Source organism: Poeciliopsis prolifica, unplaced genomic scaffold, assembly GCF_027474105.1.
Source record: "Poeciliopsis prolifica strain line A6 unplaced genomic scaffold, Auburn_PproV2 SCAFFOLD004, whole genome shotgun sequence".
Taxonomy (NCBI): domain Eukaryota; kingdom Metazoa; phylum Chordata; class Actinopteri; order Cyprinodontiformes; family Poeciliidae; genus Poeciliopsis; species Poeciliopsis prolifica.
This window is the reverse complement of record NW_026562379.1, coordinates 16,541,870-16,568,274: the sequence shown is the minus strand read 5'-3', so window position 1 is coordinate 16,568,274 and position 26,405 is coordinate 16,541,870. Positions and strand designations below refer to the sequence as shown.

Below are 26,405 nucleotides of genomic sequence, written 5' to 3'. Positions count from 1 at the left end.
TTTTAAGAAGCTTCTGCTCTTTCTGAAACTCCGCCTTCAGAAAGTCTTCACAATATGGCTCCTCTATTAACCCTTTAACAATGTTTGCTAATTGCTGTTAGCTAGTCTGAAGGAGCTGCTCTTTGAAACAGAAACTTGGAAACTGCAGGTTGGAGGAGGAGCTTGGTCCACGAAGGTCGAATGTTTGCCATAGAGAGTAAAGAATTTCTCAAACATGTATAAAATAATAAGCTTTTGATGAGGGGATGATACAACTTGATGGAAATCACAAAGAAGTTGCTTTTGCATAACACTGCCCCTTTCAGAAACAACTAAGTACATTTTTCTTCACACAGGTTTCTGCTTAGTGTTTTTTTTTTTGTTTTTGTTTTAATTGTTCGTCTTTGTGAAAAAGTGCTGTTTACTTATTTCTACAAAAATAATTAAATTCCTTCCATAATTAGTCCTGCATTTATTCTACTTTCCAGTTTGAACTAAAACCTCCAATTGTTCTTAGTTACCAGTATAATCCAAAAGTTAGTAGTTTATCTAGGTCTTAAACCTGAAAACTAACGGTTGGATATTTAGATCTGGTTAGCAGAGGCTGAGGCTTTTTTTTCTCTCTAACCTTGAGTTTGCCCAGCTCCAGCTGAGCCATGTTCTGATTGGTGGGTTGGATGAAGACTGCAGGGAACAGTTTGGTGTTTGGCTCCACCTGAAGGACAAAAATGGTAAAACCTTCTGGGTACCACCAGAGCGAACATTACAATTCCATCCTTTTCTTACCTGGTAGAAGGTGTTGATCTCCTTTCCGTTAGCCGTAAAGGTCATGAGCCCCGTCGCCAGGTCCACCAAGCAGCCAATCACCATGTCTTCCTGGCTGAAGCGAGTCTGCTGGTTGCTGACCAGGTCTCCCCCCCAAACCATGTAACAGTTACTGTGCTTCATGCTGCAGGCAAGTTTCAGAGTTTTAGAAATGAAACAACTAATGGTGGGCTGTCAAACTCATTTTCATTTCGGGCCATATCCAGTTGTGACAAAAGGTATTTATAAAACCCATTAACAAACTGTTAAAGTGTTAATAAATACCGGTGTCTGCATCTGAAAAGTACTTCTTATAATTAAATAATATTGAACATGTTTTGAAACTGATCAGTCCCTCCAGGATTTTGTGATTTTTTTTTTGCAATCAAAATTTGTGAAATAATTTAGAAATATTCACAAAATATTTTCAAAATATATGATTTGACGTACAAAGTCTGATGTTCAGTAAAATTCAAATAATTTTAAATCATAATACAGATTTTTGAGCTTGTTATTTTCTTTTACTAATAAGGAGAAAAAAAATCTAAAGATTCATCTAAGATCGCAGTCAACAGTAGTGGGCAAATTTATGCTAATCCGCCAACGGTGAGGCTAATGTTTTGTTTAGCGCTCTAGCTAATTTTTTACTAAATTAATCAACTAAATACTAATTTATTTGGTTGTTTTGTAAACATCCAGTTGAATAAAGTTCAACATCTGCATTGAAGTTTTTGGTATCAACTGTCAATAACAGTTAGATGTTTATATTCATGCTTTTATTTTGAAGTGGGTGAAGATTGTTCCATTTCCTCTAATCACATTCTCACTATTTTTTTAAAACAAGAAATATACAGAAACGAAGTAAAACATGGACAGCAGAGAACAAGACATAAAAATGTATATTTCTATTGAGATTATAGAACATGTAAATTATAAAGTTAAATTGAGACTTAAAGCTTGTATAGTCTGAATTAGCTGTTTAGCGCTTTAGCTTTAGCTAAATATCGTGTTTCTGGAGCATCTTTTTGATGTAAACGCATTTACCTGTCGTGAATGTTGCCTTTATCATCTCCCACAGTCACTGTGACGTTGCGCACCTTGGAGAGGTCAAAGGTGGGGTCATACTGGTGGTAGTCAGGGGTGACCCAGCCAACCCACACACAGGACGGCTCCTGACCGGCGTAGATCCTCACCGAGTAATAATACTGACAGGAGAAGAAGAAAATGTGTGAATTATTCACCTCCTCCTCTGGAGATGAGCAACAGAGATTGAGGTTTCCTCACAGTGGTGGTACTGAGGATGATTTCTGGGTCGTCTCGGTCGTCTGGGACCACATCTTCAACCAATCGGGGGACAGTTGGAGGCGCAGGAGGAGGAGCAAGAGGAGTCATGGCAGCTTTCTTGGCTTTGGAGAAGAATCTGTTTTTCACAGTGGAAAAAAAGGAATGTAATGCCAAATGTAGCATACACCTGACAGGTAAATTTTTTGCTTAAAATGATTGTGCTCCTATCAAAATGACTTTTTTTAGGGGATCTTGTCACATTAAATCTAAATAAGCTGCTGCTAGCCACGGCCCCAACTCAACTATTACAATCGTACATAAAATTGGCTGCAAACAGATGCGCAATTATACAACCATATGTGTTTGAAAAGCAGAAGTAGAGCCTTCTGCACAACCAACAAGAATGCTGAAAGTGGTTTCTGGAAAAGACAAAGCATTTATCTTTGCCAGCAGCCGTTGTACGTTGCATACAGCTGACCAAACGTGCTGGAGCTCAACTTGGGTTGCAAGGTAACAGACTGTCCCTGCCGGTTTGTATGACAGAGTATCAAGGCCATGCTAAGACAGTAAAAAAATTAAATTTCAAAAATAAAGTAATAAAATTATGAAAATAAAGATATAGCAATACAGGAATAGTCACAACATTACAATCTTCCAAATCTTATGACTTTATTCTAATAATATTATGACTTTTTTTCTCTAAATATTAAAACTTTATTCTCAAGATGTGACTAAGCTCATATTATTTTGACTTAATGTTTGTTTGACTTTGTTCTCACAATTTTCGAACTTGATTCTCGTAAAAAAAGATTTATTTATTGTCTTTAGTAGATTGAAGACCAAAAATATTTATTTATTGCCCAAAATAACTGGGTGTTTTTTTAAGCTCTTGGGATATTTTTAGAAACCAGACAAAATGTAAAGGTTCCCTTTAATCTAAAAGTCTTTGATAATGAAATAACTTGAAATTTTACCCTTTTTTCTTCCCCTTCTCGGACATGGTGTCCTTCTCGTTTTCTACGGAAACCTCCTTCGGCACTGAGGGCTCCTTCTTCTCGTCCTCCTGTTCCTTTCGACTGGCAGACTTCTTTAAAACTTCGAACTCGGAGTCGGGCTCCACCACCACCACCTCCTCCTCAGGAATAGTGAGGGCCCGGGTGAGCGGCGTGGTGCCGGCTGGGACCTTGAACGTCTCGTGGAACTCGACGGGCATGCTCAGTCTGAGGAACATCATGTCCGTGTTGGCGTTCTGCGAACCGAATGTCTTGTGGGTCAGCTTCAGACAGGGGGCGCTGTCCACAGTGCCGTCCACACGGGAAACCTGAGAGAACATGTTTTTAGGGTCAATACTATCAGAGCTGGTCGAAATAAGCACCTCATGTCATACACTGAAAAAACTGCTCTACTCTCTAGTGAAAAAATCTTATTACACTTAAAATAAGACTGAACTAAATTACAAGTAACTTTCTGCAAGATATAGGAGCTTGTTTTAACTCAGTAATTCCTTAATATTGACTATAATGTGTTGAAAAGTTACTTGTAAGTTACGTTTGTCTTATTTCAAGCGTACTAAGTTATTTGCACAAGAAATTAATATTTAGTATGATTTAATTTTTTTGCAGTGTGTTGATTAGTTTTTTTTTATTTAAATATCTTAAATGCAGCCAAGCTGGTGGAGTGACCTTTCCTGTTTTATCCACAGCTTTCACCTCATTCCGTTCGTTTTTATTTATTTATTTTGGAAAAACGGTATATGATTTAAAGAAAATAAGAAATAAAGATAAAAACAGTTTAACTGCATTTTGCAAGACTGCTTCTGAAAAGAGAAAAATCTAGTAAATGCGTGTGCCGGTGTACAATAATCAAACATGAAGAAAAATACAGTAATAAATTAATCTTTTGTACAATGTGACAGACATTTAGTTAATTTCAGGAAGAAAGGTGATTTTTATAAAAATAAATTTTTTTAAGGAGATTGTGCCATAATAATGCCACCAGTGCAGCTTATATTGGTGTTCAGTAAATATTCTATAAATTGAGTATAAATTGAACTTAAATATTGCTTAAATTTAAAGTTAAAGCTTTATTAAATTTGAATGCTGCGCTACCTCGATGTGGTGGTGGTCTGTGGGAACTGGGACGAACTGCGGCAAGCTCTTGCTGAACCACATGGTGATGTCTCGCTTCATGTTGATGGCAAACGGTTCGAATCCTTCCTGAAGGCCACAGATGGCAAAATATCTCATGCTGCTGACTTTCTGACCGAGGTTGATCCTGCCGACCTGAGACAGGCCGAGGGCGCACACCGGGATGAAGCCTGCCGGGGAAAAGACACAAAAATAAAGATCAGGAGACTGCAAACACAATGCATAAAATACAGAACCACAGATTTACAGGATGTTGATGCAGCTGGTTTAGTTTTTTTAGGTTCCAATATTTAGGGGGTTTTATTGAAAACTTCAGGTACAATTTAGCTTTTAACAGTTTCAGAAGAAAGGAAGAAAGAAATATGAAGGGAAAAAAAGGAAAGAAACTAAAACGAAAAGAACACAAAGAATTAAGGAATGACAGAAGGAAGAAAGGGCACAAAGAAGGAAAGAAGGACACAAGATATCAAGGAAGAAAGGTCAGATGGAAAGAAGGGGACAGGAAAGGAAGGAAAGACACAAAAAAGAAGGGAAGGACAGAGGATATTAAAGAAGGAAAGAAAGGACAGAAAGAAGAAGGTAAAGACACAAGATAGGAAGGAAGGAAACAAGAAAGAAATAAGTAAATAGGGAAAGAAATTAGAAAATATCGAATTAAATAAGGGAACAAGAAAGGAAACAATAAAGAACAAAAGTAAGGAAAGAAGGAAGGATGAACCTCACCAAATGTATTTATTTGTGTGTTGATATTTGTTTTAGAAATACAATTTTCAGGCTGATTCTATAATTTTGGATCTACATTACAAAGTCTGAACTTTAAGATGTAAACAAAAACATTCTCTAATTTATTTATTTATTTTTACTGAAAACTGAAACACCTGAGCAACATCCTGCAGGATTGACGATTCCTCACTTTGCCAGAATCTCAATCTTAATTAGTTTTTTCCGGATTTAGAAAATCACCTTCCCCGATCTCTATGTCTTTGAACGCCATCTCTGATCCGGAGTCGCTGATCAGCATTTCCCCGTTGAGCGTGAACATGATGTTCATCTCACTGAGGTCGATCATGCAGCCGACGACGTCGCCGGACTGCCACTGCCGACCGAATGGCTCGTTACCGATGTGCCAACGCTGGGCCTGGAAAACGTCACAACTTCGCATTAACAAACACCAGAAAATTCAGCAGCCATGTCTGTCTATGTTAATACGGTTTGGGATTTATTTTTGTAATTACTTTAACTGAACTGAAGAAATTGTAAATGCAAAAAAAAGAAAAAACATAAGAAAATCAGTGTATATGTATAAAAAGTTCAATTTAAATGATGCAGAAAAACATTAAAAGTAACACTTGGAACTTTTTGGAAGAGAAATTGTTTCTAAAAAGGATAAAAACGATTAATTTTATTCCAGTTGTATGTAAGTGGTTTATTTCAGTGGATTGTACATTACTTAAAGGCAACCTATTATGCAAAACTGACATTTTGGACATTTTAGTGTCTCCACTTCAGTCTCAACTGCTTCTAAGATTAGGCCAAGCAAATAAAAAACTCATACAGTCGGTTTTATTGGTAATAAGTTTGGAGTCTGGAGAATTTAAAAAACCTTCGAAATGTAAGGTAACAAATCACCGTCACCTGGCAACCCAAGCTGAGCTCCAGCAGTAGCTTATTTGGATTTAAAGTGACAGGAAGCCTAAAACTGACCAGACCAAGAATGATTTTGTGCAAAATATGCACTGAACGTGTTTTGTTTAGCCCATATCCTCACTCATTCAAGGAAGCACAATAGCTCTCCTTGAAAGTTTGATACAAAAACAACTGAATGAAACAGACCTTTCTTTCTTCTGTTTGTATAATTTTTATACTCTAATATGGATTAAACTGAAGACAGAGACTGACCTTGTTGCCATTGAAGACGTAAGCCAGTTCATCGGCTCCAAGCTCAGTGTCGGAGCGGACACAGGGTCGGGCCCAGCCCACTCTCATCTCTCCGGTTGTTACGGCTTCAAACTCAAAGTACCACTTCCCCTGGGTGACGGCGTAGGACTTCTCCGCCCTGAAGATGCGAACCTTGTCCCCGCGCGTGTTCTCAAGGCCCTGGCCAGCTGCAGCATCAAAGCAAACAGGTGAGACATCGAAGGAAAATCAGAGATTCCTATTGACCCTTTACAACTACGCCACTTAAATATTCAAGGCGCCATGTTGGACGTTTTTAAGTGAGAATCCGGAGTATTGAACTGAGCGACTAAAATTGTTTTCCCAAATTTGTCTTTGCCAGTTCATTCATGGCTTCTTCCACTTGTTCCAAGTCGAGCTGATTTGTCTGTGAACGTCACACACCTGGTTGGGGCTCATGGACAACGGGATTTACAAAAGCTAGAAACAGCTAGCTTAGAAACCGACCCGTACATCCTCTCTCCTGATGTGTTGATCAAATTAATTACTTTGTCTGAATTCACACATTTATATCACTTTCTCATAAATGATGTTTCCTCTATACACCTTACAACTTACTGCTCTCCTGATCTGGAGGCTCAATGTTGTAGCCGTAGCCAATTAGCGTGCGGACAGCGTTGTTAACGCTGTCTCGATTGGTTTTCTTCGTTCTCTCGTCCAGCAGGTTGTATGGTACCAAACGAGGGTTTCGCTTATTCACGATGTCCTGCAGGTTGTAGTGCAGAAATTTCACTGTGAAACTTTTGGTCTTGGAGTGTCTGTTTGAACATTAGAGCTAAAAGTTTGGAAACAGTTTCACCTGCACAATGCTGTAGGTCCATCCTTGGCGTACCCGGTCCCTCGCCCAAACATTGTGGCCATTTTCTGCCAACTTCTCCACAAGCTGGTTCTGGTTCGGTGTGAGTTTGACGTGGTTGAGGTCGAGAGGTGCGGGTTTGTAGCCATTGGTCATCACATAGCTAACGGACAGAGAAACTCATGTTCAGGCCAACAGAACAGTTTATCCAATTGTTTATATGCAAACAGACAGTGGAGGGCACCACTAGCTAAAATGCTAGCTCCGCTAACCCTAGAGCACTAATTGCAAGCATTAGTTTCGCTAAGGCTAAAGCGCTATACCAACATAGTATTTAGCAGATGCTAATGCTACAGCTGAGTTCCTTTAAATCAAGGCTAAAAACCACGTTTACAGTTTCTTTTTAACTACAATTACTGGAAAAAATGTAATGTTTGTTACTGGTTTCTTAATTACTGACTCTTGTTTTCTTTTTGTGTTTTTATGACATAAAGCACTAAACTGCCTCATTACTGAAATGTGCTATACAGATATGCTTGATTGATTGATTAAAATGCCAAATTCAACTGTGTTGATACCAACCACTTGTCAATGGCACAACATTTGGTATAACATCATATATCACCCAACGCAGGATCAAAGCTGTTACTTTCTTTGGAACAGACCTTTCGCTCATGCTTTCAGTTTTAAAGTTGTTGAGTATTGCTAACTCTGCTGCTAACTTTGGCTAAGTGACCGCGGTAGGGCTTTGGTTGGGAAGTTTACAAAACAGCTAAGCAAATTATCACTTTTGAATTTACCCTGAAAACATAATTTAGGAGAAATTAAGTGTTTTCAGAGTTAGCAAAAATGCTAAATAAAAGAACTAGCTAAGTTATTAGCGCGTTAAAGGATTAGCAGGAGTGTGCCCACCACTGCTAACAGAGATATGGATTTGATTCTGTACGTTTTCGGGAGCTTGATCTTCTTGAGGTTTTCTTCTGCTTTCTCATCCCCCATGCCAACATGGCAACCCAAAGCCAGTAGAGTCCTGTGAGAAAACATTAATTCAGAGAAATTATAGGGTACATAATTCCTGACTTGGACACAACCTGATCAGTAAACTTCAAACTCACTTGAGAGTCTCCCCTGACATCTGCAGGTTGTAGTTCTTCTCTGGTTCAGGAAGACTTTGGAAATCCACCAAACAAGGATGGAGTTTCTTGTTGTCATCCCTGAACTGTGGATAATCACAAAATTATGGTACAAAGGAAGAAAACTTCAATTGGGAAGAATTTATGGATGGTTTTGTATGTATCTTGACTCATAAATCAGGGCTTTTATAATCGTTCCATATTAAGCCAGGTCAACAAAATATAACAAAATATCAGCCAAAAAATTTTACAAATGTAACAACTTTGGTCCATATTGGACCGAATCTACCGGACCATGGGGTGTGAGAACACTCTTGCAGTTGTACTTACGCTGCCGTAGGTCCAGCCCTGCTCAATTCGAGTCACTGCCCAAAGTTCGTGGATGTTCTCTGCCAGCTTCTCTCTGATACGCTCCAAATGTGGTGGCAACACAATCTAGGCACGAAAAGTGAAGCTAGCAGTCAGACAACAGAAAACTGGTAAATGATGCTGTGTCCTGACCAAACAGCGGTACCTGCACCGTGTCCACTGGGCAGGGGGTGAATGAGGTGTGGGTGAGGGACAGTGTGGGACCCAGAAGGTTGCGCACACCCTCGAAGTCGTGCTTATACTCCTTGATGGGTTCGATGCGCATCCTCTCTCTGGGCAGTAGGGCCTCGTAACACGGCGCGTAGCCTGGCGGCGGCATGAACTTAAAGTCTCCATGTCGACCACCGAGGAGGAACCGAACTCTGAGGTCACACAAACCAAAGTCCTCGTCTTTTTTAAACTGCGACATTCATGAAGACTCTTCTGGCTCGTTTAAAAGGGACAATAAAAAAAAAACTACCAGCATTTTTAATTATTGTGACCTTAAAGTAAAAGTTTAAAACATTACTAACAAATGTTGATGTGAATTTATCAGCATCTTTTCTGAATATTTTTTTCTGCATCAATCTCCAATCAAGTTAGAAAATTAAATTTGCTCCATTTTTGTATTGTCAATGTGGGCCACATAAAATCAGCCCGAAAGGCCACACATGGCCCCCGAACCGTATTTTGGACACCACTGGGTATCACATAAAAGTCCTGTGAAATACAATTAAGTTTCAGGGATTCCCTCTGTGTATTATACTTTTATAATATTATATTTAATCTACAGTTTTCTATGTAAATTCCAGCGAAGGAGAAAAACAGAAACTTTATCACTGCATTGCCTCCAAATTTCCCCATGAAACAGTGAATTAGTTACAGAAAAGACCTGCAATTTAACTCCATCAATCATCAGAGGATCAGAAATCATTGATGATCTGAACTGACTTGACTCCAGCGGAGAAGCTGATGACCGGGAAGAAGAGACCGTCCACGTTGAAGTTCTCGAACATGCCCTGAACCGGATGGCCGTTGATGCGGAACGAGATACTGGGCACGCTCAGATCCAGGCAGCAGCTGACGACGTCGTCCGCCGCCAGAGTGTGAGCGTTGGGCGACGCTACCTGGCGGGCCACCGTACCTGGACGACACAGCGAAGAGTCAACGACACCTGAGATGATGATCAATGGTGACGTTTCTGTCATTCTCAAAATGAGGTTATATGTTAATAACTGGACAGTTTTTAATTGTTTTTATTATCCTAACATTAAATAATGGTATTTTTAGAGACCAGTATTAAATAATTATATTTACTAAATTACATTTAATTGAATAACTTTTTTTAAATAATAATAAAAAGTATTTATAGAAGTAATTTTTAGAAAATATTTATTTTGCCTGATTTTATTATTTTTTGTTTCTTATATAAATTATTGTCATTCTGATTCTTAAAATACCAGAATTTCCACTTACCTTTGTATTTTGGTCCGTCTGATTATGTAATTTTTAAATATTAAAAGCAAAATAATCATGCAAATTAAAATTATTGGGCTCATTTTAACTTATCATGTGATTAATTGATTTATTGCTTATTGCACTGGTTCTATACATGAGTTGAAATCTGTTATGTTGGAATTTGTTTTGGGCCAAATTCATAATTTTTTAAAAACATTTTGTGACTTAATTTTAATAAATGAAGATCCCTGTTGAATTCTTTCAGTCAGTATAAATCCCTGACATTGTAATAAACAAAACAGGTGCAATAAATAAACAAACATCCTACCTGACCATAAATGCAGCCCATCGAAGCCGTAGGAGTAGAGGTCGTCTCCCACGCCGTTCCCCCCCCAGGCTTCACCTCCTCCGGGGTAAGGGCTGTAGCCCTCGGTCATGGCCCAGCCCACGCGCAGGTGTGTGGCCTGCGCCGTCACAAAGGACTCCACGTAGTCCACAATCATCTCATAGTACCACTTCTTGAACTGCGTGGAGCCCTCACAGGTACCCAGGAAGATGTTTGGCCTCACACTGAGACAGAAGCAACATTAACAGTTACTTAAGCTAGCAGCTCTTTGAATTTTGGCTTTTCCAGACCCGACTTGGTAATAAGACTGTCAGGACACCGTCATAAACATGACATAACACCTGTCATGTACATGAGTAAGTCTTCATGGCTCTTCATGACTGTTGTCATAAACAGTCATTCAGTAAATTATGACACTTTTAATACAAAGCTGACATTATTCAAAATGTCTGTTATGAGAATTTGACATTACCCTAGAAATCATAATTATTACTACTGATTGAACCTTAAAAATTATGTAGCTTTATGTTATTAAGTTTTGACTCAGAGGCTAAATAAAAAATAAATGATATAAGAAATTAGCATTAGCATAAGACGCCATTTTCAGACCTGGTGGCGTAGTTGACAATGTTGGTTTGCAGCAGGAGGTCTCGACCTGGCAGCAGGTTTTCTGTGATGAGGTTCTGGTTGGACCTCACAGCAACACCGTTACACACACACAGAGAGCGCAGGACATCCAGAACCTCAAGGAACAAATAGGTTACAACACGTCAGAACCACCCTCAAGTTTTTGAGATCAAAAACAGAATTTAAAGCATGATTATATTCCACAGGCCAAATGCGGACCTTGTGGTTCCTTCCGTGCTTGTCGAGCAGTGAGATGATAGACTTAATGTGGTTCTCCTGGATGATGTTCAGAACTTCTGGACTTTCAATCAGGACGCAGTACAGCACCTCCAGGATTCCTGAATGCAAACAACGGAGGATTTTAACACTCATGTGAGGATATTCCCGAAAAACTGTACAAAAAAAGGTGGAAAATGTACAAAAAAATATCAGGAAGAAAACTAAATGTAATTTGACACATTAATTTTGACAGTTTACTGAATTAATTTTAATTAATCTCCTTTTTTTATGGTAATAGAAAGTTCTGGCTGGAACCTTATTAGCATGTTTCTGGTACAACTGTAAATCTGACGCACAACAACATCCAAAAACATCAGCAATAGACGACAAAACTGCTTCTCTTGGCTCACTGGGGGTTAAGTTTTAATTGTAAAAACAATCTGAAGTGATGCTGGTAAACACTATTATCGTGTAAAAGCTGTGCTAAATGGAGTTAGCCGGTTAGCAAAGCTATTCAAGCCTAAAATAGCATCTCAATGCTGAACTTCCAAGCACAGATGTCCCTAATGCTAATGTTAGCATCCACAATTGGCATTCCTGAAAAAGCTTCTGAAACACTGGAAAGCTGAATGATATTTAAATAATTAAAAACATTGAATAAGTTGTTTTTAAGCTCATATGTCTATTTATTCAATAATTTAGCATCAAGAAGGGTTTTTGAATTAAAAATGTTGCTTATTTTGTTGCAATTAATTGAGATGTATTGAATACAGACCCTGCAGTTAACGTCATTAAATATTTTAAATTCCTACCACGAAGATACATTAATGAATCTTTCCAGTAGCTTACCAGAGGAAGCCTCCAGACGATCCAGTTTGCTGACCAGCCAGTCAAGATTGTCACAGAACAACGCACAATTTGAGCGATTCCCTCTGATAAGAGAAGCTGAGAGGTGGAAAAACAAAGAATAATACTGATCATTTGTCTAACAGAGGTGTGTGAATTTCCAGAGTTTGAGGTTTCTTTCTTCACCCAGCAGCTCATAAAGGAGGTTGACGATCTCCTTCCAGGACTCGGCCGCCTCTTCGCCGGCAAATTCAGAAAAGTGAGCAGCGGTGTTGTAGACGTTCAGCCGGTCGATGCACTCCAACACGATGGTGATCATTCCCTAGAGCAAAAAAAAGTCATGCATCTGTCATTTTTTTGTCTTATTTCAAGTGAACTGTGATTTTCACTAAAAGCTTTGATACAAATTTTGTGTTTTGGCAATGAAAAGATTTAATGAACATGTTTTGTAGTCTGGAGCTCTATCCTAAGTTGGCCACGCCCCTCAGTGTCTCTTGGCTCCGCCCACTTTGTAGTAATCTTTCTATATTTGCCAGAGGCTTGGCCTTTCCTTTCACACTGGGGTTAGTTGCCCTTTAAATGCATCTCCTACCTCCTCTTGGAAGAGGTTTTGCCGGTTGCGTAGCGAGCGCAGCTTGGTCTGCTTCTCCTCGTGCTCCAGCTCCTCCTCCGGTGGACGGAAGTAGAAGATGAGATCCTGGAGAGACAGGATGACTCCCTCCAGGGGAAGCGACACCGACCCTGGAGACTTGTTCTTCCCACCCAGAGAGTCCAATCCCCTGGAGCACAGCAAATAAAAGTCACATTTCATCCAAACTAAAGTCCCGTATCCTTCTGACTAGAGGAATTTATTTTAATTTCGCATATGTGAGTTGCAGGACATGTGAACGTACTTGATGAACTGCCTGAAGAGTCCTGTGGTGCTGTAAATCATCCGAGCAGCCTGAGACTCCTCGGTTTGGGAGCGGGACACAGTTAGAGCGTCGTCCATGTGGCCTTCCTGATGCAGAATGACCTGAAAACACGGACATCACAATCATTTAGCAGACAAAATTCACCGCTTGGCTTTGTTTTGAACGTCCATTTGGGTCCCAACTGCTTCTAGAAACAGTCCAAATACACTAAACAAAACCACCCAGACGTTTCATGGAAACAAGTTAATAAGTAAACAAACTGTTGCCAAACTTTCCGATTACTGAGCCGTAACCAAGAGGCACTTTCCTGTTACCTAGCAACCCCAGCCAGCCCAACCCCGGTTACCTAGCAACACAAATGGAATTCCAGCAAATTTGTTCAGTTGGTTTAACGGCTTTGAAAAATATATACATGTTTTTATCTGTAATTCAGTTCACAGTTTGGAAAACGTGTTACAATCACAGAATCTAAATATGGTGCCATAACGTCTCTATATTCTTAAACATTTTTTAATTTTGAGCCCGCCATCAAAACGTCGCTGGTCAGACGTGTTGGACTGATTCTCACCCTTCGCTTCATGGTTCCTAGCCGAGCAGCCTTGGCGTCCAGGGCGGCGTACGTCAGCCACAGCCCTGTGGACACATGCTGGACGAAACACATGGACTCGCCGTACTTTATCTCAGGAATTCCCATTCCCTCAACGTCCCGTTTCTGAGACACGTCCACCTTCTCCTGCTCAGGAACAGAAACTATCAATCAGAGCGGCCAAAGAGAAAACGATTGGGTCTGAAAGACGTCCAAAGAAAAAAACAAAAGACCTCAACTAAACCCCACCTTTGAGATACGAAAGCAGAATGCAGACATTTTGGTGTTTGCTTTCTCCGGGTCCACCACCATCAGGACCTTGTCGTCATCCATGCAGAGGTACCGACCGGTGGTGATGTGACGAATACGGAAAGACACGCCCCATTTCATGTGGCTGCCGCTCCAACTGCAGACAGCAAACAGAAACCAGAACTTAACAATGTCAACAACAACACGCCGAGAGGCCTGATCGAATAAATCCAGGACGCTCTGACGTTTGTAGTTGAAAAATTATTTAAAAGATAATACAATGGTGCAGTAAAGTCAGTATTAAACTAATTTTGTCCAACAACTATCTAATATACATACATAATACAAAATATATGTATTTTGGATATGTTTATACAAAATATATAATTTATACTGATTTGTAAAATCAGTATAAATTAACATATTTTTTATTCTTAAGGTTTTTTTTTTTCATAAAGTTAAAAAAGCTGTTTTGAAGTCACAAATCCCCCCCAAAAAGAAAATCCCAAGAAAATACTTTGTGATATTATCATAAAGGTATTTAAATAAAATATATTGCGATATCATTTTTTTGCCCACCACTAATGTACACTTGTCACAAATAAGCAGGCTGCATCCTGCATCTCCACATTTCATGTTAATTTAAGTAACCAATGGCTGCAGAGATGCGATTCTCGTGACGTCACCTGATTCTGAGCGGCTCCAACCTCCACAGGGACCGGGCCTGACTGCACACTGCACCGCCTTCGTAGTGAGCCGTCCTGCAGCAGAGCAACCGCAGAAACGTTACACGCCGGAAGCGTCACGCTTTACGACACCTGCTGGTTCCATTTCTGCTCACCTGCGTTTCTCCTCTCCTTCCTCTGGCGTAGGGATGGCCAGACACTCGTCCATGTGGCCGTGGAACAGCCTGAGGACGTGGCCCCCCGTCAGATATCCTGGAAGAACCAACAAACACCCAGAATTAGCCTCTTCGCTTTGAACCTGTTCTCAGAGAGTCTAAAGAATCAACTGACTATGAGTATGACTCAGAATGGGAGCCTAAATACTTAATTTGTTGTTCAATTCATAAATTCATGGTGTTTCCTTACACATGTGCTCTTACACATCATTCAATATAGCAACACAGAAATTGTTTGCTTTCTCACTGCACTGCGTCAAACAAACCAAACTATTTCAAAAACCTATTCCCCTCCTCGCCTGTGGGGGCACTGCACTGAGAGCCACTGACATAAAAACCTCTGAAGGAGACATTTAACACAACTTCCTTCTTCACAAAATGTAAACAAAAATGGACTAGCATAAAATATTAGCAGTTGTAGGATTCCTCTTTTTCTTTGGTAAAAAAAATAAGACCCATTTCTCCCTCTAACAATAGACTCTTGTTTGGTTTGGTTGTATTTACCCAGAATGCCCTGCTCTACAATCCACTTCCTTTTATACTGATCTGCGATCCGTTTGGCGTTCACATATGCATTCAAATTCCACCACAGTTCACTTCAACCAAACTTAGATCTAGGTTTTAAGAGTTCACCATTTTTGTCTTAATTAAGCATTTAACAGACTTTCTGCTAATAAACCGGTATTTGAGGCTGGACTTTATTTGTGGCCCCTCCAGTCGAAGCATTATTGGGTTATTTATTATACACCAGTAAAAGAGCAAAGACGGGTTTGATGAAAGGGTTGGAAGCACAATGGCAACATATGTGAACATATTTTTATTCACCGGAGCTCCATAATCACAGCTTGTCTTCAGGGAATGAAGTGACAAATCACAGATCAAGAATAAAAATCTTTGATTAAGATGAAATAATTGGATTGCAGAAAAATTATATTTATTTTAACTGTATTTTTTTAAATGTTTGTCTTGTTTAAAACATAATAGTTGGTGTAACTCAAAGTAAATCTGTTTACTTCACAAATATTTATGTATTTTCTGTAGTTTAACTTTTAAGCATTTTAACCATAATTGAATCTTATTGGGAATTTATGAAATTGACCATCAGAAAACAGACAATTATTGTGAAGTTTAATCATTTTTAACTCAAAAACACAGAAGACGGCATGAGGACTTGCCGAGCTCCATCGTCGGGTTTAGCAAGTTTTCTGGGAGAAACCCTGATTTGATTTACATATTGGTTTTTCATGCTACGACTCATTCTGCCAGACGTGTTGGAAAAATCTGAGCGACGGTTTTTACCCTCAGCTAATTCACATCCCGAGCTAATGGGGTTCATGTTCCACAGAGTTTGCATGAATGAGGCGTCAACCATCAGATCTCCGCTGGCGTAGGACAGATGCTGAGGACACAGGTCAGAAGGAGAATCAGTTTGGTGAAGCAAAAGGCGGAGAATAAAAATCACAACGAGCCTCACCAGGTATCTCTCAGACGACACGCTGACAAGAATGAGGTCATCACCCACCCTAACCTTTTCACCTTCTGACCTCTGTTTGGAGGCTGGATGAATTGTCCACCAACACGCCTCACCTGCAGAGAGAGCACGGTCCAACAGGTGAGTCATGTGGGAACGTTTTGTCATAAAATATCTAGAAAGCTGATTTAAAGGGCATTTATAGAAATGTGTTACCAATGGAATCTTCTTGCAAGCCCACATCGAAGGCCAGCTTGTCAGTGAGGGATCGAGACGTAGTCAAACAGCTCAGATACTGAAAAAAACCCATCAGTTTAGCCTGGATCTGACAGAAACTTACACTATTAATCCCTGATTTTATATCCTATTGCACAAAAAATGTATTGCGTTTTTTCTGTCAATAAACTGAGAGATTATTAATTACAACACTGTGATAAGTATAAATTTAGGTATGATGCTAATTAGACGCCCTCGGCACCTAAGGAATAAAACCTTTCAATCTCAGACTGTTTATTATTTTATAAATATTACTAATGCCCAAATAAAAGTTCAAATTGAGTCAAAATGTTTTTGACCAACCACTGAATTGTCATTATTACTCTGTTTTAAATACAGACTTCCTTTTCTGTTCCTAGCCCATTTTTTGCTAAATGAAATCAATACAAGAATCTGAATTTTAACAACTTTTCAACAATTTGTCTTCAACCCAGTGTTTCAAATATAGTAAAATACTAACACATTTACTTTTTAATTTACTGTCCTACGCGCTTTTTATCTCCTTTTCACAATATAAAAAATATTCTATAAGGGTTTTTATTTATATAATATTTTGTAATCTCTAATATATTATAATCAAAATACATGCAAGTACATTATTCCTAAAATGTACATATTGTTTATTAATACTAGTATTAACTGTTATCATTCCTTATTTGTCTCGTGTCGTTAAAAAGCTTCAAACTTAAAACTTTTTAGAATTTTTGTCACAGGTTGTGTATTCTACTTAATCAGCTGTAGAAGACATTAGTCAGCCTAAATATTATTTTTTACACAAATAACACATGTAACAACCCTGTAATAACAAATACAGGGTGAAAATTAACTGGGATTATTAGCAAAATTGTACATCTGTATACTTAACCTGAAACACATGTAGTTCACCCTCTGACCACCAGATGGCATCAAAACACATCTAATATTATCCTTAGCGCAAGAGGCAAATATGTCAACCAGCATTTGTTGTGTTCATAAATTATTTTCAACTGTATTCATAGGAAAACACATATGTAGCTAATTAGCATCACTCCATTAGAGTAAGATTAAAGCCTCACCATGCCCGAGTGGTGGTGTCTTAGAAGAATGGCGTGACCGTACAGTAAAGTGCGATGGCCTCCACCCTGCGACGACTGAGTGGGAAAAAGAAAGAAAGGAAAAAAAAAAACATTGGTTTATTTTTAAAACACATTCAGGTTAAAAATCCAGCTGATTATCGAGTCTTCATCCTTTCTGGTTCTATCTTTGCTTCAGGTTTTCTACTGGATTACGTTCCAGGAACTGAGATAGTCATGGAAGAAGGTTGATTTGATGCATGATGAACCAACCAGACTGAGGTTTTTACTGTGGTCTTCACCGTCACACTGATAGAGAAAATAATGTAACGAGGTAAAACATTTTGGGAACAGAGGAAGACTTCCACTAGAATTACTGCTTTAAAACAAAACTTGAGAAAACTCATTTCAAAGCATGCAAACATAAGACAGAACAGTCACAATAACAAAGAGTTATCCTCTGCTTTTTTTCAGAGGATATCAAGATGTGGAAGATGAGGTTCAAACTAAAACCGTTAAAATCAGTCACCACAAACTTGCGTCACACCCATATTTCACACACCGTTTATTCTCAGCATCCATCACAAACAGAACCACAAAAAAACAATTAATGTGGCAGTTGTGAATGGATAAAGTCAAATGATGATTTAGTTCAGCCAACAGGAAACCTGTGGACAGCTATAATCCAACGGGATAAATTGGGGGCAGGTATGTAAAGTGGTAGCATGATACCATTAACCCCAGTTAGCATTAGCACTGGGTTTGTTGGGACAGGTGGTGGCATTGTGGGTGATATCCTGAGTGCTTGTGTGTTAACAGGGGGCGCATCCAGAGCGCCGTGGGTGTCCAGTTTCCTCTTCCTTTTCTGACAGAGGCAGGTGGGACGCGGTGGCGGGCGGCAGGCCAGGCTATTCCAATCCTCCTGCGAAGCCTGACCTGCCTGTCAATAAACACTCACACAATGTCTCAGATGAAATCCTCTAGCCAGTCGTTTTTTTTTAATTTGTGAGAATGAACTCCTTCTGCTGTGTGAGATAATTATGCAACATGCAACAACAATAATTAAAGGGACAGTACTATGTGTTTTCCGGCCTCAAAGTGCCATTCAACAGCACAATCAAGTAACTATCTCAACATAAGCTGTGTGTATCTTAAAAGAAATTTCATTTTGTAATTTTATACCTTTTTCATTTTATTTACACATACATATAGACACATCGGAGCGTATCGTCACCCTCCTTCTTCCTGCTGGAGGGTAAGAAGCTGCTCCCTGATTATGACTAGCATTGATTTTAGCTGTTAACTTTTTAACATAACACTCTAAATTCTTAAATGTACACATGACATATAAAAGAAAAAGGTATGCAGTGCTTTTCCACTAATTGACAACTAGAGAAGGTCAGGAAAAAGTAGCGAGGGAGAAAGAAAAAGCATTAGCAGATATGCTAGCCTGACTATGACAATCTTAACTAGTAGATGTGCTGCAGAATTTGGTGTGTTTGATTTTGTTCGGAGAAAAGGTAGCTTAGCTAATAGCAGCAGTAGCTAATCTTAATAATCGCAAAATAAACATCAAGCCTAAAAATATAAAACTGTAACAGACTGAATATTCTGTTCTCAGTGTGGCAAATGTTCTCAGTGTGGCAAATGTTGGTGTGTTTTTTTAGCATTGAATCCTAATACATTTGGAGGTGTTGTCAGTCAGTTGCTATGGTAATGACTCTGTGTGTAGCGTAGCCGACACAAAGAGAGTGAGAAAAGAGAAGAAAACGAGTGTTTTTGAGTTATTCTTCAAAGGTTTTTGTGCGGTTTTTTTTTTCAGTTTGCTGTGCCGCACTGCACTAAACTAATAATACCTACATCTCCAGGTTTGATTTAGTTAATATAATTGTTCTATTGCGGCAGCGCGGCTATTGATGGCATGTAAAAGAATAACCCTTCCAGCGTCGCAATGTGCAACATACTTATAGTCTTCTATCATTTATTTATTACTTATTTGGCTTCTTTAGACCAAATTTTGTATCACAAATATGCAAAGTGAGCTGGTATGACAATAATAAAAAAATATATCTTTGAATCCTTAAAATTAGGTCTCTGTCGCTTTAAATAAACCTGCTCTTCATGGAACTCTGGCTTCAAGAAAAAAAGTGAAAGTCACCTCAAATCAAGTTTTTCCCCCCTGATATAAACAACTGACAACAACGCTGCGAACTGAGGGAAACATCTGCATGAAATGAAAATGACGGATACAGAGACACACAGGGCTGCAAGTATTAGGTAACATCAAGACTTTACATAGCATCAATAAACACTAGAGCAGAGTAAAAGTACTCAGTTAAACAGGAAAAAAAAAACACCAACTGTGTGCATGACAGGGAAACATAAATTAATCAGTATGTACAACATTATTTCAACCAACAGGACGGGAACGAGGACAAGTGTCGAGTCATTTGGGACACACAGGAAGTAAAACATGTTAACAGACATACCCATTTGTCCAAATCGACTGCCTGCTTGGCAGGAAGCAAAAATGGGAAGGGGAGGGAAGGAGGAGTCAGAGAGCAGGTAAAAAGAAGTGGCATAAAATAAAATGTATATATTCATAAACCCAATAATTGGGATTTGTAGATGTCTTACAGTGAACAAGCAGCATGTTAAATTAATTCCCAAATAAAGTCAAACAGGAAAAGAAAGTTTGGGGTCGATGATTATTGAGATGCAAATGGAAGAATTATTAAAATATTTAGAGATTCACTAATAATGTTTTCATTACAAATATGCGCAAATCTAAATTCTACCAATGTAAAAAAAATACATAAAAATCACGACTACATTTGCTCACTTTTAACCCAGAAAAGGAATTAGAACAAACTTAGAATCCAGAAAAAATTCTCCCAGAACAGGAAAAATTACTTGTTATTATTACTTAGAAAGTGTGGAGCTCTCATTACTGTTACAAATTTAGTCCACACTTAGAAAGTCCAGAGGATAATTACACTTGTAATTGTCTAGCAACCCAAAACAGGAATCAGAACTTGGAGCCCAGAAAAACTACCTGAGCAACTACGTTTTAGACTCCTATTCTTCCAAAGCAGAACAGGAATCAGACCAGAGGATATTTACTTATATACCAACCCTGAATAGGAGTATCTAGTTTATTTACTTTGGATCAACATTATTAGCTTTTTCTTCTTTTGCTCTTTCCTTTACTTTGTTATTTTGTTTGTGTTTTAATTCCTGTAAAGCACTTTGTATTTCTTTGTTGCTGAAAATGTGCTGCATAAATAAAATTACCTTTATCTTTACTCAATTACATTTATTTCCTTGAGTAACTTTGAAAAAAAAAAGTTTTTTTTACTTGAGTTATTTTATTATCAAGTATTTCTGCTCTTATTTGAGTAAAATCTCTGGATTTTCTATCCACTGAATGAAAAACAAACATGTTTTAACCTAAAATTCACCAGACACAGACCTGCAGTTTTTATTAAAGTTTATAGTTTTTTATTGAAAGAAACAGATTTGGAAACATTTTCTTTTACCTGTTTTTCATATTTTTTCTTACTTATATAAATTATTGTCATTTTGGGTCTTGAAATTCCAAAATTTCCACTCAACTTTATATTTTGCTTTGTCTGATGATGTAATTTCTAAATATTAAATTATTGATCATTTGATCAGTTACTCAGTACTTCAGTAACTGACCAAATACTTTTTTACTCTTACTTAGAGTGATTTCTTGAACAGCTACTTCATACTTTTACTTGAGTAAAAATATGCTGAAGTATTGATACTATTACTTTAGTCCTCAAAAGTATATATTTTTTAAAATAAATGTTACATCCTGCAGCTTTTAGATAAGTATTCAGCTCACCTCGGTCATCTCCACTGTGTTGGCCAGCATCTCCACCAGCGCTCGGACCGAGAGCGACTGCTCCAGGATGAACGTGCATATGGCCAGGTCCGGGGGAACATTCTGCAGGGCAAGAGCCACAGGTGAACCACAGGTGACCAGGAAGAGGTGAAGAGCAGCCGCAGAGTGCAGGAACTTACCTGAGCGTTGGACGTGGTTTCCAGGAAGCAGAGTCGGTTCCCGAAGCCCTCGCAGGAGAGACAGAGTTTGATCTGCTGCTCCTTCAGAACGGAGGCGGTGCACTGCAGAACCACCTGGTCATCCTGCACAAAAACACGTTTATTTAGTACCTTTCTTCACTCTATTTAAGGGGTGTCAAACTTAAGGCCCGGGGGCCAAATCTGGCCTAGCAAAGCTTCTTATATGGTCCTCTGGACCAGGGATTTCCAAAGAACATTCCCCCAATTGCAAACCTTTAGACAATGCTACCAAATAAGTAAAGAAACATCAACTTTGGGTTTTTTTTATTCACTATTTAATAATTATTGCCTTCTTTTAGCACAAATCCTAACTCTGACTTTAAGAGTTTTGTGGTGGAAATTATTATCAGATGATATATTACGACTTTATTACCAGATAATACAATTATTCAACACAATCCCCTCCTTTAATAAGAAGAAAATAATATTTCATATTAATCGTATAAAATTTTATTTTATTCCAGATCTTATGGTTTTTCCAGCTTTGGTCTTTTTTCACAAGACAAATGGAGAAAAAGAAATCAGTGACATATCAGAAACTGCGAGTGGCATTTGGAGAGGATAAAGAAAGAGAAATCAGCTGATAAACTTTAACTGGTCTGTTCAGAAGACTGAAATGTCCAAAGTCACTTTTTAATGTCCGGCGTCCTTTATGTCTTAGTTCTCTGGTTCACACTTGAATCAGGTACCTCCAAGAAGAGAATCACAACATGCAGGACGCCGCTGCTGTAAACCCCAGGAGACGCCAGCGGCTTGAATGATAAAACTAACAGTGTGTAATTGTTTCCCTTGTCAATCCCTGGAGATGCCACAGACCAGTGTGAAGGCAGCAATAAACACCCGTCCTGTGAGAAACCAACACCTGACAGGCAGCGTTCTCAGCTGCTAACCTTCATCAAAGTGGAAGCGTCACCCTAATGTTCCTCTCTGGCTAAACGGCTAAACACTCTTGGACCAAATCAAGACTTTTTACCTTTTTATCCTGATGACACAGGATCCTTAGAGTGTTCTTAAAGGTGACCTATTACGCGTCCTTGAACACTTTAGGACAGGTCTATGTGCTAAACAAAATATGATCATTGCATTTTTTGCACAAAATCCTTCTTAGATAATGAGATTTCAGTCTCAGTTCTGTTTATTCTGAGCTCCTTTCAGACTGAGATGTTTTATGACGTCACTGTCACTTTAAATCCAAATAAACTGTTGTTGGCCACGCCCCTTAATTACATGTTCACACTGTACAAGAAAACAGCTGCAAACAGATGTGTAATTGGGAGGGCTGCAGCAACTAATTATTTTAGTAATCAATTTATTGATTATTCTGATGATTAATCAGATTTTAAAAAATTTATATTCTACTCAAGCCACTTTTAGAAAATATTCAATTAAAAATACTCTATTGATCCCAAAGAGAAATTAAATGTTATAACTCGTATTAATTCGAAGTACCTGAAGGATTTCCTGTAGCAGTCTGTATTGCAGTGATTTTGAAGAAGTCCCTGACTGAAGACAGTTTGTTTTTCCAAGTCAGTCTCATGAAGAGGATTAGAATTTTAAAGTATAAACGATATTATTTAGAAGACGCAAATAAACAAATAGTTCTTTTTTTACAAGTAAATAAAAATCTCACTGCTAAAAACTTTTTTCTCCAAATGATCTTTTTGATTCTGAAAACTGCAGTTAGCAATTAATCATTTACCAAACTGGTTTACCATTATTTCAATAATCAATTAATTGTCATTAATCATGATTAATTGTCTTAGCCCTAGTAATTTTACAACCGTACATTTTTGAAAAGCAGAAGTGGAACCTCCTGCACAACCAACAAGAATGCAGCAAGTTGTTTCTGGATGGTAAGTCAGAAACAAAACGTGTTTTTTCCAGCAGCCATTGTAAATTGCTCTGCTTGGCCCGGGTTGCTAGGGATCTGCACAGTTGAATCCGACTTAACAATTGGGAAGACTTGAAGCAGTTTATTTTCAGCTTATTTCCAAAAAAGGACTGGGTGTTTCTCTGTTTTCAGCGCTTCAACTGTTTTTAGAAGAAGTAGAGATGCAAATTGAAGAACAAAAATATGAATTTTCCACAATAGCTCCCCTTTAAAGTTAAATCGCAGGCAGACAAAGCTGTTTACAGCTCATAACAGGTTAATACAACTTAGTGTTTATCAGTGACCTCATAATATCTCCTTCTCCTTTACAGCTTAAAGGCCTCTAGAGTTTATTTGGCCAAAGAGCGTCCTCTTCCTTTGAAAGGGCTGTCATCTATCTCCTCTCAGCCTAGAAACGTCTCCTTGGTCCTGTCCTCGCATTTTCTACTATGCACTTCACAAACTGGAGCAATGTGTCCTCTCCGTTTCACTGCAGACATGAGCTATGGCACTCAAAGGTCAAATCAAGAGCTGCTAAAAGCATACAGGAAGCGAGAAAGCAGAAATGATTCTACGAAACATCAAGAAGGGAAGCTGGTGGACAGGAGTAACATTTTGGTTAGTTTGAATTGTTTATATAAGTCAGTGGCAGAGGTGGGTAGAGCAGTCAAAAATTATACGCAAGTAAAAGTAAAAAATAGCTGTCCAAGAAATAAAAAGTAAGAGTAAAAAAGTATTTGATAAAAGTAATGCTCCAAAATATTAAAATCTATTCAAAAACATAACCTGTTAGTCCTTATTTTAATTTTATTCATCTCTGATGGACCAAAAACAAGTACAAACTGTTGAGTAAAAGTCTAAATGTAGTGGCTGTCATCAGATCTACTAACTGCACTTTCATTTTTAAGTTGCCTGATGAAACGCATTCAATATCTGATCAACATGCCAGTGTGTGTTAGCAAACGAACCCTGCTATCTCTCAGTGGCTAAAAGATTGTAGCTATGCGTTAGTCGGGGTCAAAGGTAGAGGAAGGGACAATGTGGCAGAGACTCAGACAAACAAACACACCAGTTAGTCTACATGGGGGCAATAAAAGAGCCGAGGATTTACAGCCTTTTGAAATAGACACCTTTGTGTAACCATGAGGGCCGTTTGACGGCGCAGACAAGCGGGAACGCTGCCCAAAAAACATGGAGGGGGCAAACAAGCACGACAAAATCCTCACTCAATCATTCCGTGTTCTCCTAAGCGAAGAGAAAAGCAGCATTACTCATGGAAGCTTTCATAAATGGTGTTAAAAAATCTGCAACTTTAAGCTGAATGAAAAATCACAGCACAGATGTTGTTATTAGTTGGCCTGGATGATGATGACGCAGTGCCAGTTTTAATAGAGCAGAGTGACTGACGCCTAATTTACATTTCAGAACAGAATTTTTAAAAAAAGACTTAATAACACACTGATCAAATTATAAACAGACTTTTTTGACCAACATATTTGCAGAGTAAATCTGTGATTCTTCAAATATGGGACAAAATAGGTAAAAATTTCCTGGGAGCTACATCTTCCCAATTACATTTCTTTGAAAATTACCATTTTAATAGACCTTACCCAGAACTTTGTCAACACCATCAGACAAAAGTAAAAATGATTATTTTTAATGAAACTGTGACAGATGATTTTACTCAGTTTAGCAGACAAATGCTGCTCAAGAAACAAACAAAATATTATTTAAAACAAAAAACAATATAAAGTCCATCTGACGGAATTGACAGGCAGGTGATGAACCATTAAGTAAAAAGAAAACTCTGCACTCAACTATGTTTAAATGTTGAATAGCATATCCTTTCTCTTTCCTTGATATCTTTTTTTGTTTTCCATTTTTCATAGCTCATAAAAGTATGTTTCTGAAAATAAACAGAAAACCTGATGCATGTGCAGTTATGCCATAAAACATTAAGATAAATTAACTTCACACTTACGTCAGTTTTGTGAACACTATCAACTGAAAACTGACGGGTTGAAAAAAACCGTACTAACTCTTAATATGACATTATTCTGAAGGCGGCCATCTTGTAGCTCATCGGTTCCTTGAAATCTTTACAGTATAACAAAAAATTAAGCATTTAGTTCACAAAATTTCATCAAATTTTGTTGATTGTCAGTTGTGGTGTTGACATAATATGACTGTGATGAACAATTTAGGAATAAAACGGAAAAAAAGCTAAAGAATAACATTAGCTTACCGGAGCTGCCTAGCCTCATAGAGGTCGCGGGGTCCTCAGAATTTCAGGTGCCCCCCAATAATGCCTGATTTTTTAAAAAATGTTCTTTCTATTTCTGACTGAGTTGGAAGACATATACAAATATTTTTAATTCAATTCATTGATTCTTAAATAATTACTTATTTGAATACTTATTATTTTAGTATTCCTTATATTGTGTTCTGCTCCAGGACAAGGGCTTTTACAGACATCATCCACCTACTGCACAAAATAAACAAATGTTTGAAGAAATTATATTTTGGGTATATTTTATTCAAATTTTGTACTTTATCCAGCAGACATGTTCTGACCTCTTCTCAAGAATCACCTGTTGTTGCTTTATTTGTTTTGGATATTTAAATAAATATTTAAGCAAATAGCAATCAAATAATAATATGCTGTTAAATGTTCATTAGAATTTGAAGCTTATTTATTTTGAGAACGTGTTCTCACCACTATATTAGTTGAAAATTGTCAAATTGGAGAAAAGCAGACGCTGCAGTGGAGGATTTCCCCTCTCTGAGGCCTATGACGTCACACTGAGAGGGGGAAACACGCCGGGAAACCGCTGATTTTACAGCTGCGTCTGTCAGGAGGGAATCCCCGTCACGATTCTGCCTCCTCAAACAGTTCCTCTCCTCCACCCACATGCAGAGCGATGTGCTGGTTCCGACTCTTCAGAAAGTTAATCGATGGATCGAGGCGGCTGGCGTCAGCGAGGCTCAATGAGCGAATCGAGCAGAAATCACAAAGGTTGGATGAAGGGAGCG

General features: G+C 38.4%; 1 protein-coding gene across 7 annotated transcripts in view; it reads right to left on the bottom strand.

Annotated features, from left to right (window-relative positions):
* ryr1b (ryanodine receptor 1b (skeletal)) overlaps nucleotides 1-26,405 on the bottom strand; it is a 96,122-nt gene that overhangs the window by 57,862 nt on the left and 11,855 nt on the right. For all 7 annotated transcript variants that reach the window (XM_055028738.1, XM_055028740.1, XM_055028741.1 and 4 more), the window contains exons 2-33: nucleotides 21,443-21,565; nucleotides 21,264-21,365; nucleotides 17,396-17,470; nucleotides 16,281-16,359; nucleotides 16,068-16,180; nucleotides 15,893-15,992; nucleotides 14,534-14,630; nucleotides 14,379-14,453; nucleotides 13,693-13,849; nucleotides 13,426-13,590; nucleotides 12,837-12,958; nucleotides 12,536-12,722; nucleotides 12,130-12,265; nucleotides 11,947-12,042; nucleotides 11,098-11,216; nucleotides 10,861-10,994; nucleotides 10,234-10,475; nucleotides 9,399-9,591; nucleotides 8,614-8,830; nucleotides 8,430-8,534; nucleotides 8,082-8,185; nucleotides 7,913-7,996; nucleotides 6,970-7,129; nucleotides 6,729-6,876; nucleotides 6,114-6,319; nucleotides 5,178-5,352; nucleotides 4,176-4,384; nucleotides 3,042-3,388; nucleotides 2,068-2,203; nucleotides 1,828-1,988; nucleotides 766-928; nucleotides 608-694 (exon numbers count right to left, since the gene is read on the bottom strand). In XM_055028738.1, the coding sequence (XP_054884713.1) occupies nucleotides 608-694; nucleotides 766-928; nucleotides 1,828-1,988; nucleotides 2,068-2,203; nucleotides 3,042-3,388; nucleotides 4,176-4,384; nucleotides 5,178-5,352; nucleotides 6,114-6,319; nucleotides 6,729-6,876; nucleotides 6,970-7,129; nucleotides 7,913-7,996; nucleotides 8,082-8,185; nucleotides 8,430-8,534; nucleotides 8,614-8,830; nucleotides 9,399-9,591; nucleotides 10,234-10,475; nucleotides 10,861-10,994; nucleotides 11,098-11,216; nucleotides 11,947-12,042; nucleotides 12,130-12,265; nucleotides 12,536-12,722; nucleotides 12,837-12,958; nucleotides 13,426-13,590; nucleotides 13,693-13,849; nucleotides 14,379-14,453; nucleotides 14,534-14,630; nucleotides 15,893-15,992; nucleotides 16,068-16,180; nucleotides 16,281-16,359; nucleotides 17,396-17,470; nucleotides 21,264-21,365; nucleotides 21,443-21,565 (4,617 nt within the window). The remainder of the gene's footprint in view (nucleotides 1-607; nucleotides 695-765; nucleotides 929-1,827; nucleotides 1,989-2,067; nucleotides 2,204-3,041; nucleotides 3,389-4,175; nucleotides 4,385-5,177; nucleotides 5,353-6,113; nucleotides 6,320-6,728; nucleotides 6,877-6,969; nucleotides 7,130-7,912; nucleotides 7,997-8,081; nucleotides 8,186-8,429; nucleotides 8,535-8,613; nucleotides 8,831-9,398; nucleotides 9,592-10,233; nucleotides 10,476-10,860; nucleotides 10,995-11,097; nucleotides 11,217-11,946; nucleotides 12,043-12,129; nucleotides 12,266-12,535; nucleotides 12,723-12,836; nucleotides 12,959-13,425; nucleotides 13,591-13,692; nucleotides 13,850-14,378; nucleotides 14,454-14,533; nucleotides 14,631-15,892; nucleotides 15,993-16,067; nucleotides 16,181-16,280; nucleotides 16,360-17,395; nucleotides 17,471-21,263; nucleotides 21,366-21,442; nucleotides 21,566-26,405) is intronic.